This window comes from Corylus avellana, chromosome 5, assembly GCF_965113065.1.
Source record: "Corylus avellana chromosome 5, dhCorAvel1.hap1.2, whole genome shotgun sequence".
In the NCBI taxonomy this organism is placed as follows: Eukaryota; Viridiplantae; Streptophyta; class Magnoliopsida; order Fagales; family Betulaceae; genus Corylus; species Corylus avellana.
Genome location: NC_142494.1, coordinates 21,173,932 through 21,190,667, shown reverse-complemented (window position 1 = coordinate 21,190,667; position 16,736 = coordinate 21,173,932). Strand labels below are relative to the sequence as shown.

Genomic DNA, 16,736 nt, shown 5'->3' with positions numbered 1-16,736 from the left:
AGACAAAACTAAAAAATTATAAATTAAAATTTATTGTATCATTATATATAACATCCTTATTACTTTTCCGCACAAAAATGAGCAATAACATTCTAGGAAAAAATATTATATTATGAATCAACTGAAAAGTCAATTAATAACACTATAAACTTGACATATCAAGATTAGAAAAATCATAACTCTTTCAATTTAACTCTGAATGACACGAATTTTATTTTGAAATTCTCTTCATTTAAAGGCTCACGAGATATCAAAAAATCATAGCAACCCAAAAATATTTGATACCTTAAAAATCCCTTAACATTATGTGGCTTTATTTGACTAAAATTTCAGTTTTGACCTTTGCATTTCTAAAAATCATAGCTCCTCCACAAGGGTCCAAAAATTATGAAACTACTTCTAAAATCTTTATTTCTCATTATTTTATAAGGTCACTTATTGAATTTTCGGCGTCCAAAACAATGTGACTTTTCGTTCGATAACTATATATATTTTTAACTAGCAATTTCCATCATCTTTCATGTTAAGTATATTTACCTAACTCCATATAAATTTTAATAAAATTGCAAATCCTCCTTATCCTTGATATTAAGATCACCTGTATAAATTTCCGGGTATTACACCTTGGCCTAAAACACAAAACCATAATTTCTTATATACCTGATCATTGGTAAGTTTTATGAGATTCTTTTTCTCCTGTAAAGCGGCCATCCTTATAATTTTTTTTCTCCAAAATCCTGTTTCATTCTATGTAAAGCAAAGCGTCAACACTATAAGCATATACGTCTGATTCATTAGGCTTACATTCAGCAATAAGCTGTTGCGCAGATAATATCGATTTATTATGCTTGAATTCATCATTAAGTTGTTGCGCAGACAATATCTTCAAAAGTTGAATTGGATCTTGAACTTTAATAGCTCCAGTTAGGCGCTCTGTAGCAACCAATGCCCAAAACACAAAACCCTAATTTCTGATCGTTGGATAGTTCTGTCGTATTCTTTTTTTTCTCCAATAAAGGAGTCATCCTTATAATTGTTTTTCTCCAAAATGTCGTTTCATTCTATGTAAAGCAAAGCAGCGTCAACATTATAAGCATATACATCTGATTCATTAGGCTTGCATTCATCAATAAGTTGTTGCACAGACAATATCTTCAAAGGTTGAGTTGGATCTTGAACTTTAATAGCTTTTGGTAGACACTCTGGAGCAACCAATGCCCAATAGCATACTACAACAACAACAAAATATATATAATTAATTCCTAAAAAATGGTAAGATAATGTCAAATTTGAATAAGAGATTATACAATCCGTTAAATATTTTTTTATTTTTCTATTTTGTATAGTGATGAATCAAATTCAACACCTAAAAATTATACATTTTAAGTGACCAAGCTAAAAAATTAAAAAAAAATGATAAATTAAAATTTGTTGTATTATTATATAACATCCTTATTACTTTTCCGCACAAAAATGAGCAATAACATACTATCTTTCTTCTTCTTGAAGAGTAACTCTCTCGAGATAGTCAATTTCCTTTACTATTGCTTACATCCACGATGTATTCCATTCCTTTCATCATCCATATATCTATTTAACTATTATATATATATATATATATATATATATATATATATATATATATATATATATAACTCCTTCCATCTTTACAAGCATAATTCAAGAAGTATATTACAAAAATCATGGCCCATAGTTGATAGTCCTCCAAATCCACCTTGAATATGGGTCCATGTACGTAGGGAATGAGATCCTCTCAAATGCAAGGGAGCTAGTTCCCTATTTTATATAAATTACGTAATTTATTTATTGGATAAATACAAAATAAATACAGATCACTCCCTCAATTTTTAAATCCTCAAATATAAATTAGCAACACCTGTATATGAAAAATTCAATTGAATCCTTCTCCATATGTTTTTTTGTCCAAATTAGCAACGCCTGTCGTCTACCCCATGCTATCAAAGCCACGTCAGCATTTTGCCACCTCAGCCACGCCTCTCTTTCGTTTTAAGATTTTAATTGTAATATTTCTAATATTTTTTTATTTTAGAATTTATTTCCTAATAAAATAAAATAAATTAGGGAAAAATGCAGTTTACCCCCCTGAAGTTTCAGGAGTTTTTCAATTTTAACTCCAAAGTTCAAAAATTGGCAATCAATCCCTCTGAAGTTTCAAAAATTGACAATTTAAACCTTCCATTATTAATTTCTGTTAAATTGGACGGAAATTTTTTTAAAAAAGCCTGAGGATAATGATGTAATTTCATAGATTTCTGTCCATTTAGACTAAAAAAATTTAACGGAGGGTTTAAATTGCCAATTTTTTAAACTTCTAGAGGGTAAATTGCCAATTTTTGAACTTTGGGGTTAAAATTAAAAAACCCTTAAAACTTCAGGGGGTAAACTGCATTTTTCCCAAAAAAATTATTACTTTAACCTAATGTGGCCAAAATGATGATGTGGCACTCACGAGCGCCAATTATTTGGACAGAAAACACATGGAAGGCTCCAATTGAAAATCTTAAAAAAAAATATAAAGTTTTAAAAAATCAAAATTAAAAATCGAGAGAGTAATCTGTTTTGAAGCATTTACTTCGAGATTTATGTTATATTTACCTTTATTTATTTGTTAATATATTTATCATTTTTAGTAAAATGAAAGTCGATCATTGGTGATGATGAGAAGAAAAAAAAAAAAACTAAAACAATTATATATAACACATTATTATCCTACTATATTAACGTGTCATTTGCTAATTTATCATTTTTTTTTTCTTTTGATAAAAATAAATTGGCAATACCACGTCAGCGTAAAAGTAATGCTATACACAAAAGGGTGCTAACTCACACTTAAATTTTTCTTTTTCTTAACATTAGTTGTTATAAGAATAACTTGTATAGCAGCATTCATTTACTCACAAAATTATATAACGCAATTTGTTTTTATTAAGAGGTACTTTTTTTTTTTTTTGAATAGTGACTGATTTCATTAAAATCAACCGAGCTTACTCGTGAAACACGGCTTCGCGAATACAATCTGGAATAGACTCATTCCACAACATATCCTCACCTATGACTAAAGCCATACGTGCAAGCCTATGAGCAGCTATATTTGCTGAACGTTTAACATGACTAAACTGCCATTGCTGTCCATTTGAGAGAATATCTTTGACATCATCAATTAAATGCCCATATTTTCGCCAGCAAGGACCTTCTTTTTGCAGATCTTGAATCACCTGTAATGCATCACCGTCCACTACTACCTTTTGCATCCCCAACTGATTAATTAGTGCTGCAGATTGCCATGCTCCCATTGCTTCTGCTACGGCAGGGTCTGAAATATGAGGTCTGGTCATGCATTGACAGCCAATAAAACACCCTCCTGATCACGAACTACTATACCCACTCCCATCCGTCTACCATTCGTATCCAATGATGCGTCCCAATTGAGCTTATTAAGAGGTACTTTAATTCGCTAGAATCACGCCTAAGAAAGTAAAAATTACTAATTTAAATCTTCATACTCTATATATATATATATATATATATATTGGAAGTATCTGCACATCCATAGTGGTGGTTGACTTTTAAATGGCGTAAAGGTAATAATATAACACGTATCCCGAGTATATAGGATGACCACATGTCCTACCGTATGCCTAAAACGTGTAAAATCAAAACTCTTCTAGTGTTAGGCATCTAAATTATTCACATCCAGAAATAGATAAAAGCCTTTAATTTCAAGCGCCTTAAAATGTGCAAAAAGGCTTCCCGTATTCCACTTGCTTCAAATACAATTTTAGATGTATTCGGCTTCTACAATACTCTCCTAATTTATTTTTATTTTTAATCATGATTTTGATACTAAGCTAAATTAAGAATATATATATATATATATATGAAAGATATTGTTTATGTTATATATATATATATAAATCAATTTTAGCAATATTAAATGAAAAATGGAAACAGAAAAAGCATGAGCAATTATCAGATTCAACTTTCCTTATTTGATTTATTACTGTTTGGGGCCTTAGCCGAAGGGAGGTGATCCTATCCCTATGTATATGCCCATTTGGTGAGTTCACGTCCTTGGTCCGGGCCGGGCTTGCTTCGGGGCCCGTGTTTCTTTGGGTTGGGCCCATTAAACCTTGCAGTAATCTTGTCACTCCATAATTAAACCGACCCCAATCATAAAACTGGGATGAATAGAATAACGCTCCCTTTTTTTTTTTTTTCTTTCTTTTTTGTTGTGTTTTGTTTTTTTTCCTCTCCACCAAGAAACGCAAAGGGCGGTGCTGACAGTGACGGATTTAGTAGATAATTAAATTCTGACGGATCCCAAAGCCTGTGTTTTGGTGATCTGTATCTCCTAGCTTTCTGCCGAATGTAATTCCTGATCATGTGCCATGCTTCTCACCCTATGCATGGACTACATTTTCCAGATCTTTTTCTTCTTTTTTATTTTATTTTATTTTTTCTTTAAGGTGTAACATACCTTAAATATCTTTTATCTATTTGCTTTGCTTTTTAAAAGGTGTAAATAAAGAAAGAAAAACAACTGTAATATTGTAATCGAGAAAAAGAATATTGAATTAAATGAAGATCAAGAAAAAAAAATCTATAATTGCTAATTAATATATAGTATTAAATGAAGATCAAGAAAAAAAAATCTATAATTGCTAATTAATATATAGTATTAAATGAAGATCAAAAGAGGCATCATTGAGATTTGAAACGCATCCTTACAAAAATAAAATAATATCAAGAGACGACGAAATATATTTTTGTCATTAAGAGAGAAGATTAAAGGTAACTTAATTACTTAACGTTTAACTTTTTCAAAATGTTCATTTAATCGCCTATGGAGAGTAGACTTTTATCTTTAATATTCTATTTTATTTGCAACTCTATCTATTTTTTATTTCTTTTTCCTCCTCTTTTCTTTCACAACTCTCACTCTCATCTTCTATCAACCTTTCAATATCTTACAATTTGTCCATTTTGTACTTCATCTCTTAAAAAAAAAAAAAAATGTTATACCATTATATTAAAATTATAGATTCCTCACCAATTGTTTTTTTTTTAATATATAATTAAAAAATATAAGAGATAGCGACCACCATGACTACGGTTTAAAAAACCTAATACATTCTCTCAAAACCTCGACGCCAATTGAGCCATAACCTAATTGTCTTAAACCAATGTGTGACCTAGAGTTTGAAAATGGGTTAAAAGTAGATGTTACCCCAGCTGACATTTTGCCTATAAATGAAGATATTCTCCACACATCTCAATGCAAAATATAGAGAGAGAGAGATGGAAACCTATTATACTCTGAGAAATCCAATTTCATGCCATCTTCTCTCAATTCTTGTTACTTTTCTTTTCCTCTCAAACCTTCATACAACCTTAGCAGCAACAACCAACCCATCTTCCACCAAAAATAACACAAGTTATATCAAAAATGCTTGTAGTTCAACCATATACCCAAAAGTCTGCTACAATTCACTCTCCCCCTACGCATCCAAAATCAAAGCAAACCCCCAAAAACTCTGCAACACCGCCCTCTCAGTGGCCCTGAAAGCCGCGCGCAACGCATCGTCGACGATATCAGCGATATCGAAGCAGAAGGGACTGACGCAAAGCGAAGCCGGGATCGTTAAGGATTGCATCGAGAACATCAGGGACAGCATCGACGAGCTCAAACAATCTATAAACGAAATGGGGAATCTCGGAAAGTCCGATGTGAAACTTCAGATAGATGATATAAAGACTTGGGTCAGCGCCGCCATAACGGATGAAGGCACGTGCACTGACGGGTTCGATGAGCGGAAGGTGAGCGCGAAGGTAGAGAGCAAAATCAGGAAGATTATTCTCAATGTTGCCATGCCGACAAGCAATGCTTTGTCCATCATTGACACTCTCTATTCCTACTAAATAATTCAACTTCATCAACCCTTTCGTCGTGATCATGGCTTTTCTTTTCCTTAATTTTGGCGTTTTTTGCCTTTCTTATTTATATTGGCTAAATTAAGAGTTTGTCTTTCTCAGTTACTATATTTTGTAAGTAAAAAGTTAAAAGGGATTTGTAATGGCTTCTCGATGTACAAGAACGGTTGTGTTTTGTTAGGTTAATATATTAATGCTTCTATTTGCCATTCTTTTTTTGGTCGACAAAATGAGGCCCCAACCATCATGGTTATTTTGTTGTGTTCCTTGATGAGAATAAGTTTCTTAACATCAACCGGATCTGTATAAGACAGGTATTTAGGTTACATTTGTTTCGATATATATATATATATATATATATATATATATATATATATATATTTGGTACAACAAAAAATTGTGATTGAATCAAAAAATTCAATTAATTAACCAAAAAAACATTTTAAAATTGTTTCCCATTTTTGAAATTATAAATAATTTTTGAAGTTTAAAATTCTCATTTTCACACTCTTTCTCGCAATTCATTCTCCACGTTCATTGAAAGTCATTGGTTGTCACCAGTTGCCACCACAACCAAAAGTTGCCGAAATTCGCTATTGGCGGTCGTCGGAATCCACAATTGGAGGTCATCAGCCCCCGGCCATAGTCAAAAATCGCCTGCCATCACTAATTTTACCTACAAACTAAACACCGAAAAATGATGAAAAAAAAAAAAGGATAAAAATTAAATAAAACTTATTTACATAACATAAGAAGGGAAGCCACATGGCCCCCAACAACAACAACTCGGATGGCACAACATTTCAAGCAGGAACAGCAAGGTAGACTTGTAGAGCAACCAAGTCAACTAAATATCACATTATTCGGTTAACATCTGTTCTAAACGAGCCGTGTATTAAAAGCAGAAGACTAGAAAACCAGAAAGAGAATCAACCCTCAACCACAAACCCCAAACACAGATAATTACTAATCAACGACTATAGTTAAAACCCTCGGAAGCGTCAAAATAAAACTTTTTGAGATATAACAACATTAATGGAACAAAAACTGTTTGTTAAAAAAGTAATATTCTGAATTAAGAACTTGTCCTAACACGATCGAACACTTGTGAAACTTAGTAAACCCGGCCCTCTCCCCCCCTACTGTTCATTCAGTCCTCCAGAAAATATCTATGGGGAGCCAAAAAAATGGGATGGGATGGGATGTGGGAGGGGGCCCTGTTTGGAAACTAAAAGAAAATGGGTCATAACCAATGACAAAGATCAGAAAGTTGTCGCGGGTATTCCCATTGAGAAAGGTTATCAGCGACAACTGTTGTCTTTGCGGATAATGTTATTGTTGCTGATGATTGAAGCACCATGAACTGACATGCCGTTGCTAGTCATAATATTACACCTACGATTAATGTTATTATCAACGACAACGATTTAGGCACCGCTGATAAAAATCTATCACTGACAACTAACTTCTTGTTCTTGAGACCAATCGTTTCTAATAATGTTAATACTTGTCACCAAACATATCAACGATGACAATGATGAAATTTGGAGTTGAAGATATAAGCAATGACAACCATCAATAATAAGTTTGGATTTGTTTTTTTTCACAAATTTGAATTTTTCTTTTTAATTTTTATATATATATATATATATGTGCGCGCGTGCGAATTGCCGATGTATTTTTCATCTAGAAAAATTGCAAACTCTTTAAGGTTGAACACATTAAATTGAGAATTTTTAAACTTGAAAGAGTACGGATTGCAAAAGCGATGAAAGTTCTTCTATTTTTTATTAGATGATTGTACATTATATTTATGGATAAATTTTGAGTACCTATTATTAGTAAAAAAAATGAAATTTTATATAAAGATAAACTATTTTCCACTGCAAAAGAATTATTAACCTAAATTATTTTCACCTATTAAACTATTTTTCATCCTAACATACTTTCACCCAATAAACTAATAACAATGAGCATACATAATAATAATAATACATTTCACCCGTGATAATGAAAATAAAATAATTCTATAAAAAAGGAAAATATTTTAGATTCCTCTATATATGCTTTATCCGATTTTACAAATTTAGCTCCGGTTTTCAATTCTATACAAATTTAATATCTTGGTTTGTACGTTTCATTTCTTAATATATCTCCAATCTCCATGAACTTATTAATTATTATGGGATTTTCTTAGACAGAAAACTACTGATGTGGTCATGTGGTCCCACTTGACAAAGCTGTAAATTTTTAATAGAAAAAACTGCTGACATGCTTGACTGGCTTTTCAAATATTTAATTAATAATAATTTTACTAATGTTGCTATTTCATCCATTTTTTATATTTTTAAAATATTAAAAAAATTAAGATAGCCAGTCACCCCAAAATACTCTTGAGGTGATCAAACTACCCCTAAAGTTGTTTTAAGGGTAAGCTGACCCCCTTATAAATGATCAAACAATCCAAGATTGTTCTAGGTGATCGGCCATTACAAGGTTTATCACTCTTAATTTTTTAATATTAAAAAAAATATAAAATTGTTGAAATAATTGACAAAAATTAACTGGGAACCAATTTAATAAAGTAACATATATTTTTTTAACATTTGAGAAACACATGTTATTTTTAATAATATGTATTTTTCAATTATTTTTTTTTAATAATTAAGGGACACATGTCATTTTATTAGATTAGTTTATATGAATTAACTAATAGCTATAAACCAGTTTGTAGTTAATTTCTATCCAAAATAGTCATGTCAATAATTTTTATTGTTAAATAATTTAGAAATGACCATGAACTAAGATCTTTAAAAAAATTGTTCTTAAGAAGTAGCTTAATCAGCTGGAATCACGCATTATAAAGCGGAGATCACTAGTTCGAATCCTCCTCCTCTTTTGTGCGGATATGTTAAAAAAAAAATCTTTAAAAAATTAGGTAAAATATAAAAAGATTTTTTTAAAAAATAAAAATAATAAAATAAAAAATAAAAAATAAAAACAGAAGAAGGTGGGACCAATTCGGCCGTGCACCATACGCACTTGGCCCCATTGCTTAATTTATCATCCAAATCCACAATCGACGTGGCCTTGTGCTTTGATTTCAAACGTCCTTTCCCCAATCCAAGGCAAAACCGCTCACGTGGTCACAGTCTGTCAGTCCCGAAAGACTGCAAGAGTCCCCGCAAGACGTCCTATTTGTCCCCTTTATTTTTCGGCTCCTTTGTGTTTTCGGCCATGCTCTAACCTTTTGCTTTCATGCTTTCACAGCTTCGTCAGCCGAGCCTAACATATTGTCCTCATATATTAATATAATACAAAAGATTTGGCCATCCCTTATCAACTTGCATGTACTTCTTGTTTGGTAACTATGCATAATCAAGCATGGATCATGGATGGGTGGCCATTACTTGGATGGCAAAATTGTATGTCTTTTTTATTTTTTATAATAAAGAGAAAGAGAAATCTAATATACATAATTAGTTATAGAATTATACTCTACCAAAGGCATATTACACTAAAATGATAATTACTTAGAAATAAGAATAAGAATTTCTAGAATTACAAGAGGCCATAATTGTATTGCATGTCATTCCTATTTATTCATTTGGTGATTGTTGGAAGCATTTTTGGGTTGGGGTTGTTAATAAGTACGAGAGTCATGCTCAACACTCAAGTAAGTTCGACAAACTATCTGATATAAGGGCAATGAGGGCAATGAGGCTTATAGTTAGGAACGGAGCTAACTTTAAATTTGAGGGGACCAAGAGCCAAAATATTTTTGGGGAAGGATCAATTGGCAAAAAATATCTTAAATTATATTTTTTTACTTGAACTTTTTTTTTTTTTGGCCTTATTTTTCTTGTAATTTGGAGGAGACCAAGGCCATTGCCGGTCCCCCCCTCAATCGGATTCGGATTCCCTGGAGTTCCTAGGGGAATTATAGTTTCTTAAATTTCTAAAGAAATTATAGTTTATGAAATTTCAGATCCAAACTATTCATTTTTATCTAAGAGTCATTATCCTGTCATGTGTCCCACTACTATTAAAATAATAAAATAACGATGATTATTTATATTAATAATAACATTACATATTTATTAATAGTATAACACGTGACAGGATAATAGATGGTTTGTATCTGAAATTTCAGAAATTAAAATTCTCGTAAAATTTGATGAGAATCCGGATTCCCCTCAATTCGTCACTGCTTACCATTAAATCAAGGGATGTACGGATTCTCACGATAAAGACCTGAGAGGGTCTATACAAATAGCCTATGAGAGTAAAAGAGATTGCCTAAAGTATATGGTGTAATGATGAATTGTTCAATGGACTTGTCGTGGATCAGTGGGTATCTGGGCATATCAATTATATAAAGTGAAATACTTATTATGCTTAATCAAATGATATCTAAGAGTTTTACGAGCAGTGTGATCCCAGTGGGTCATTTTCAATTTCTTCAACTTTAACTTCATCCTCTTCTTCTTGTTTTTTTGAAATATATTTCATTATGTGCGACTAGCCGACTAGGGACTTTGACGAATCTTTGTCTTTTATTCTTTTATTTCAACTAGAGAAAAGATTAAAAAATTGGATGCACTTCCCCAACCAAAAAAAATTATTTCCATCTACCAAATATTACGAGGACCACCAAAGTAGAGATATTTGTACGTCCATAATATTATATAGCATTACTCTTTGAGACATCATCAGTTAATTTTACAGATTTTGATATTTTAACTATAAAGTTGGGAGATTCTCTAAAAAGATATTTTAACCATATGTTAATGGTGAAACAGAAACAAGAAGGGTGAGAGACTAATGGAATTGACTATTGAGTCATGAACTCACGATTAATTATTGATCATCCACTGAATACACTTGGGGAATCGGAGACTTTTGTCACTTCCACACTCCATTATTCCGAGCCTATCCCTTAAATCACGGGATGGCCATTTTAAAACTCAACCAAGCTTTTAGACCAATTCAAAAAGGCAAGATAGAAGACAACTATGGCAGACAGTAGGCAGAAACCAGAAACATATATAGATAGATACAGAAGCAGTTCTATATATATTTTATGCCATAATACAAGCCACAACATTCACTGAAATATACATAAAAAAAAAAAAAAAAAGGCTAAACCATAACCAACAACCCTACAAAAAGTACTTCACGTTGAAAGTGGCTCAGTGCTTTGAGGCATAGCGATTGGTTAGTGCCAGCGCATTACTGGTGACCTGGGCAACATTAACAACCCGTGCCTTGATGGAAGCCTTGACTTTGCCGTCCAACGCCCGGCCGGCGAACCCATCAACGCAAGTGTTCTCGTCGGTCAGCGCTGCGCTGACCCAAGTCTGCACGTTACTCATGTGCCACAGAAAGTCCTGACCCTTGGCCTGACCAATGTGCTTCAGCTCCTGAAAGGACCGGCTGAGCCGGTCCACGCTGTCGCCCATCTGATCCAAGCAATCCTTAATAGCCGCGTACTCCCTAGCCTTAAGCCCCTTGAATTTTGCCATTTTTGAGACGAATGTGTTGGTGGACTGTGCCCTTGCGATGCTCACGGACAAGGCGGTCTGCGCCAGCTGGCGTGGGCTCTGCTTGATTTCTGCCGCGTGGGAGGAGAGAGATTGCACGCAGAGGGAGGGATAGCTGGTGGCGCTGCATGAAACCTTGATGAAATTGACGGCGGCACCGGCGCTAGAAGTGGCTGCAGATTTGGCTGTGCCGGCGAAGTATATGAAAGAGAACAGTAGGCAAAGATGGGAAACTTTAGCCATAGCTATAGGGCAGGAAAAAGTGGTCTTAGAGTGGATGATTGGTTGAGTGGGAGATATATGGGTTATGGGTATGAATTTATAGAGGGCCTTGAGAAATGGGTAGTAATGGAAAAGAATCCGCCAATCAAGCGTAAGAAGGACGGCCGAAATCTTTGTCAAATTTTTGGAAATTTAAGTACATGGTATTTTATTTTATGTAATAATTTCACCGTCTTCCTACCGACATGACTACTACCGGATTTTGGAGTTATTAGTTATTTATATTTGGAGTAATCAATGTAATTAGCTGGGGCCTACTGAAGAGGCCCTTCGTCCCGTCGACAGAGAAATCCTTTGAATTATATAAATATTGAGAAATAATTCCAAACGAAGAAATATGGAAGGGAGGGGGGGGCCCACCACGTGGTGTACAAATGTGAGCACGTTCCATGCAGTGTAATATCAATTATATATATAATTACTTTAATCAATATTCAGGAATGGGGAAATTCTAACTTAAAGCTAAAGCTGCCGATGACCCCCAACTTCTTTTTTTTTTTTTCGTCTGTTGAGTAACATGCCCTCCAACTTGGACCAAAGCCAAATCTGATCAATGCATGGTTAAAAAATCTTCACCTTGTCTGGTTCCGTTCGAAGAAAAAAAAATATATGGGTGGGTCTTTATTTTGTATTTTTGTATTTGTTTTTGGTGGTGCCATTGTTATTTGAAAGGACACCCATTTCATAGTAAACAATAGTATTTGAGATGTTCCAATAAAATTGAGATCCTCTATAATACATAAGGGGATGATGATTTGATTTAATAATCTCTGTTTTATGAGTCGTAGTTTTTACTGATTGAATTATCCTTTAGAGATTGTGATATTACTTTGTAACAAAGAATCCAAGATATACAAATCTCACCGATCCTGATATTACTTTGTAACAAAGAATCCAAAATATACAAATCAATTCAATTAAGGCCCAATTGTAATCTTCTTAAATATAAATAATTGTGTTGTATATCTATATCGTGCTTATTTCTTGTCCATTTCTCTTGTGAATCTATTATTAAATTTACAGGACTTACATGTGGTCCTACAAATTTAGTGATAAATTCGTTCTTCTCTAGATTGACAAAAAATAAGCAAAAGATATAAAACCAAACATTTCTGTAAATAATAATCAAGTTCAACCTACATATATCCCCACGATCAACAGCTAGTTCTTATAAAATAGTATCATGAAAATATTACCCAATTAAGTCAAAGTACAGCTAGAAATTTCTATGCAATTCCGCATAATCAACACGAATTTCACATGTTATCAAAGTGCACAACTATCACGTAAACCAAATTGACGCTAAGGATATGGATGACAACAAATAAATTGAAGAATCATCATCTAGTTCATCACGGAATCTATCTCAACATAAACCTCCAGCCAATGATGATCTTTGTTAGTGCAATTTTCTGGACGGTTGGACCGGCAATGAATTACCTACAAAATAAAGAAAATTTTCACAAAGTCTGGCAATCCCGATAAAATTAGAACACTCTGATGCATATTCTTGAGATACAGTAGAGTTTTTTGAGAGACCGAGAGTCCCATTTTACCTAATACTAGGCTTCTTTTTATATTATTAAGTATTTGTTTATATACATTTGATTATTTGAACATAATTTGTTAATCATAGTCATATGGTATTAAATCACTACTTATTTTAAAAGTTTAAATTAATACAAACAAGTAAAATTAATCATTTATAATCAATATTTTAATACATACATATTATAAAAATCTATTATGAATAAAAGAAAAAAAAAATTAATTAAGTAAATTTCAGGTAAAAAAATTAATCATGTAAAGCCGATTGACAAACGAATATATAGATGTGAAACCGTTCAAAGGGCACGCACAAAAGTAATGCGAAATGATTCAGGTGGAAGCAAATTTAACGGAACAACCGACCAACTTTCCGAAAAGTAAAAGTAATTACTCGGGGTTAATTTTATTTCAAAGATAATTATGTGTCTCTCTCTATCTTCATCTGTCCTGTTCTCACCTTGCCGACCAAACTGGTCAAGCATAAATTCACTTGTGGCTAGCTAGGAATGGTCACAGTCAGATGACAGAGGCGAGCATTAATTAAAGGCTTGAAAACTCTCTTACGTACATTTATTGTGAGCTGTAAAAGGTGTTTTAATCAATCAAAGCACAAAGGACGGAAGTTGTCGAATAATGCAATTGAGAAATTGGGCTTTCGTAAATAATTCTTTTTTTTGGCCTCAAGTCAAAAGACAAGGTTTTTTATTATTTTTTTTTATTTTTATTTTTTTAAAGTAAATTGTAAGTTGGAGGTGTTTGTTTGTGTATGTTATATATTTTAAAAAGAAAACTAGATTTATAGAAGTTCTTTTTCTTTCTTTTTTTTTTTTTTGTCTTATTAATTAGTCAAATGAGAATGCACTTACAAATAGTGGACCCATAGGCCATAGGGGAAAGAATGGTTATGGCTAGAGCTCTAAAGTGATCCACACTATTCAATGATCAACTAGATTTATTTCTGGTTATTATTAGTTTTGTTTCATGTCATCCATCAGATTTTTTTTATTTTTTATTTTATTTTTTATGAGATTACGTACAATAAACAATAAAGAGCTGAGCAATTCAACAATAAGCTAAAAAACGATCTTTTTAAGTATGAATAAACAAAAATTAAAAGAGAATCCATTAAATAAATGATGGGATCTTATATTTTTTTGACACGAAGACCAAAAAACTTAGCCACCAATAAGGTAGTTTGAAAAGGTGCATCAGAAATGTTGCACACAAGAAATATACAACTATAGTCTATAGTGGTAAAGGAGAGTTATAGCAGTATAGAAAACCCTGATGATGGTCGAATCAAAGCGAATTAAAAAGAAAACCAACATGAAGTCTAGGTGATATCGGATAACAATCTGCAACCAGATCTAAAGAGCACCAAAAAGGTGAATATAACATTTAAAGCCATGAAACTACAACGGAACAAAATTAAAAACAGTAACATCAGTGGAAGGCAGGAATGGGAAATAGTGGACCCATAGGCCATAGGGGAACGAATGATTCTGGCTAGAGCTCTAAAGTGATCCACACAATTCAATGATCAACTAGATTTATTTCTAGTTATTAGTTTTCCTTCATGTCATCCATCCGATTCATGTCCATGGTTTTTGAGGCCTTGCTGTCGGGAGATGTGTTACACACAGTAGTGCACAGTTTTTAATGTGATAATTTAAATTTTTTATCCCTTATTAAATTATTAATGTCAAGTTCAAAAAATGTACACATATGTATATCATCTCTTTTGGATGCCGGGGTTTAAAAAGTTCCCAATTCTATGAATATGTTACTCAAACTATCGTAATATAAACGCAAGGTGATCAATTCCTAATAAGCAGTCTGATAATTAATGCTAATACACATTTGTCGGGGAAAAAAAGGGAGGGCTCTTGATGATTGTTAGAGATCATACGCTTGCTTTGTTTTGGGATTTTAATTGTTTGATTTTATAACAATTATATCACTACCATGCTTTCATAAGCTGTTCATATGGACCACTTTATTTGACTATTGTCTAAGACTCTAAAGTGCTCTGAGATTAATTTTTTTTTTTTTTTAAAAAAAAAAAGGGACAAAGAAAAAGAAAAAAGACCATGGTACAGCAACCATGTTCCCACCATGGAGGTTGGTCCTCAACAACCACAACCTGTGGTTGGCCGTGCAGTGCCTAGCCCCACCATTGCTAAGCTATTGTCCATTCATTGTTATCGTCATGCCTGAGCAAACTCCTGCATGGATGTGGAAGAAAATTATTGTGTTACCCTAAAAGATTAGCCTTGCATTAAAAATATGAATTGTTCACATTGAGCGATCAATTGATTATAAATGTATTCATGGATGCTGAGTCCCACATTATGCTAAACTTTATAAATTATTTTAGGGAGCTCTAATCCCATAATCATTTGTGATAGCACACATATGTTTAACGCTTTTCCTATGCCATGTATTGCCACATTGAGTGCACGAAGGTTAATCAGGTAGCCTAAATTGATTATTTCTATAGTCACAGGTTGAGAATTGGTCATTAAGGATTACACGTAACTCCAAGCATACATAATGTAATAGTATGCGAGGCCTAGTACAAAGTAAAAAAAAAAAAAATTAAGTTCAGATTCATGTAAATTTAAAGTAAAATTATTTTTATATGTTGAATTTGATCTTTTATATATACCACATTTCAATTCTACAATTATCTCACAATGTTGATGTGTCAATTCCAACCAACCTTTGATTTTTTTTTATTTTTTTTTTAACATGATTGATCAAATAGTTACTGGAGACTGTCATATTAACATTTAATTGGTTGAGAATGTTATTATTGAGCCTTTTGCTGACCTATTTTGTTTTGTTTTTTTTTTTTTTTTCCATGTTTTGAAGTGAACTAGGAGGTCAGATTATACACTTAGTTATCATGTCATGTTATTTAAAATTTTTAGTAAGTGGCTTGGAGCACAAAAGATACCTTTTGATACTTTATCTTTATATTTTTGTAGCAAATATTTTATGTTATGCATTTAGTTTACTTATTTATTGCTGTTCAGATTCCTATTAAATGTCTTTTTGCCTCTTGAGCTTTGAAGTTAAGAAAACTTAGTCGTAGCGGGTTGGAGGTGTTACAATGACCATGACCGAAGACTTGGCTCGATCTAGCACAACTATGGTCATAACAGCCCAATCATGGTAGGGCTGAATTGGTCCAACCATGACCGTGGTTGGGTGACATCCTTCATGACCATGACCATGGAGCCGGAGGCTGACCTCCATGGCCGTGCCCTTCACGGCCATGAAGGTTGAGCTTCTTGCATGGGGCATTTTGGTGGTCTTTTGACCGTTCCACATCAATAGCTTTTTGTCAATAATTTGACAAAAAGTCTAACAAATGTTCGATTTACA

General features: G+C 33.0%; 1 protein-coding gene and 1 pseudogene across 1 annotated transcript; one reads left to right on the top strand and one right to left on the bottom strand.

Annotated features, from left to right (window-relative positions):
* Positions 1–5,340: 5,340 nt before the first annotated feature.
* LOC132183222 (pectinesterase inhibitor 4 pseudogene) lies at positions 5,341–6,114 on the top strand (annotated as a pseudogene).
* A 4,914-nt stretch (positions 6,115–11,028) lies between these two features.
* Positions 11,029–11,899, bottom strand: LOC132181165 (21 kDa protein-like). Its single transcript, XM_059594252.2, has one exon. The coding sequence runs from the start codon at positions 11,757–11,759 to the stop codon at positions 11,166–11,168; it is 594 nt and encodes a 197-aa protein (XP_059450235.1). The 5' UTR covers positions 11,760–11,899; the 3' UTR covers positions 11,029–11,165.
* Between the last annotated feature and the right edge of the window lie 4,837 nt (positions 11,900–16,736).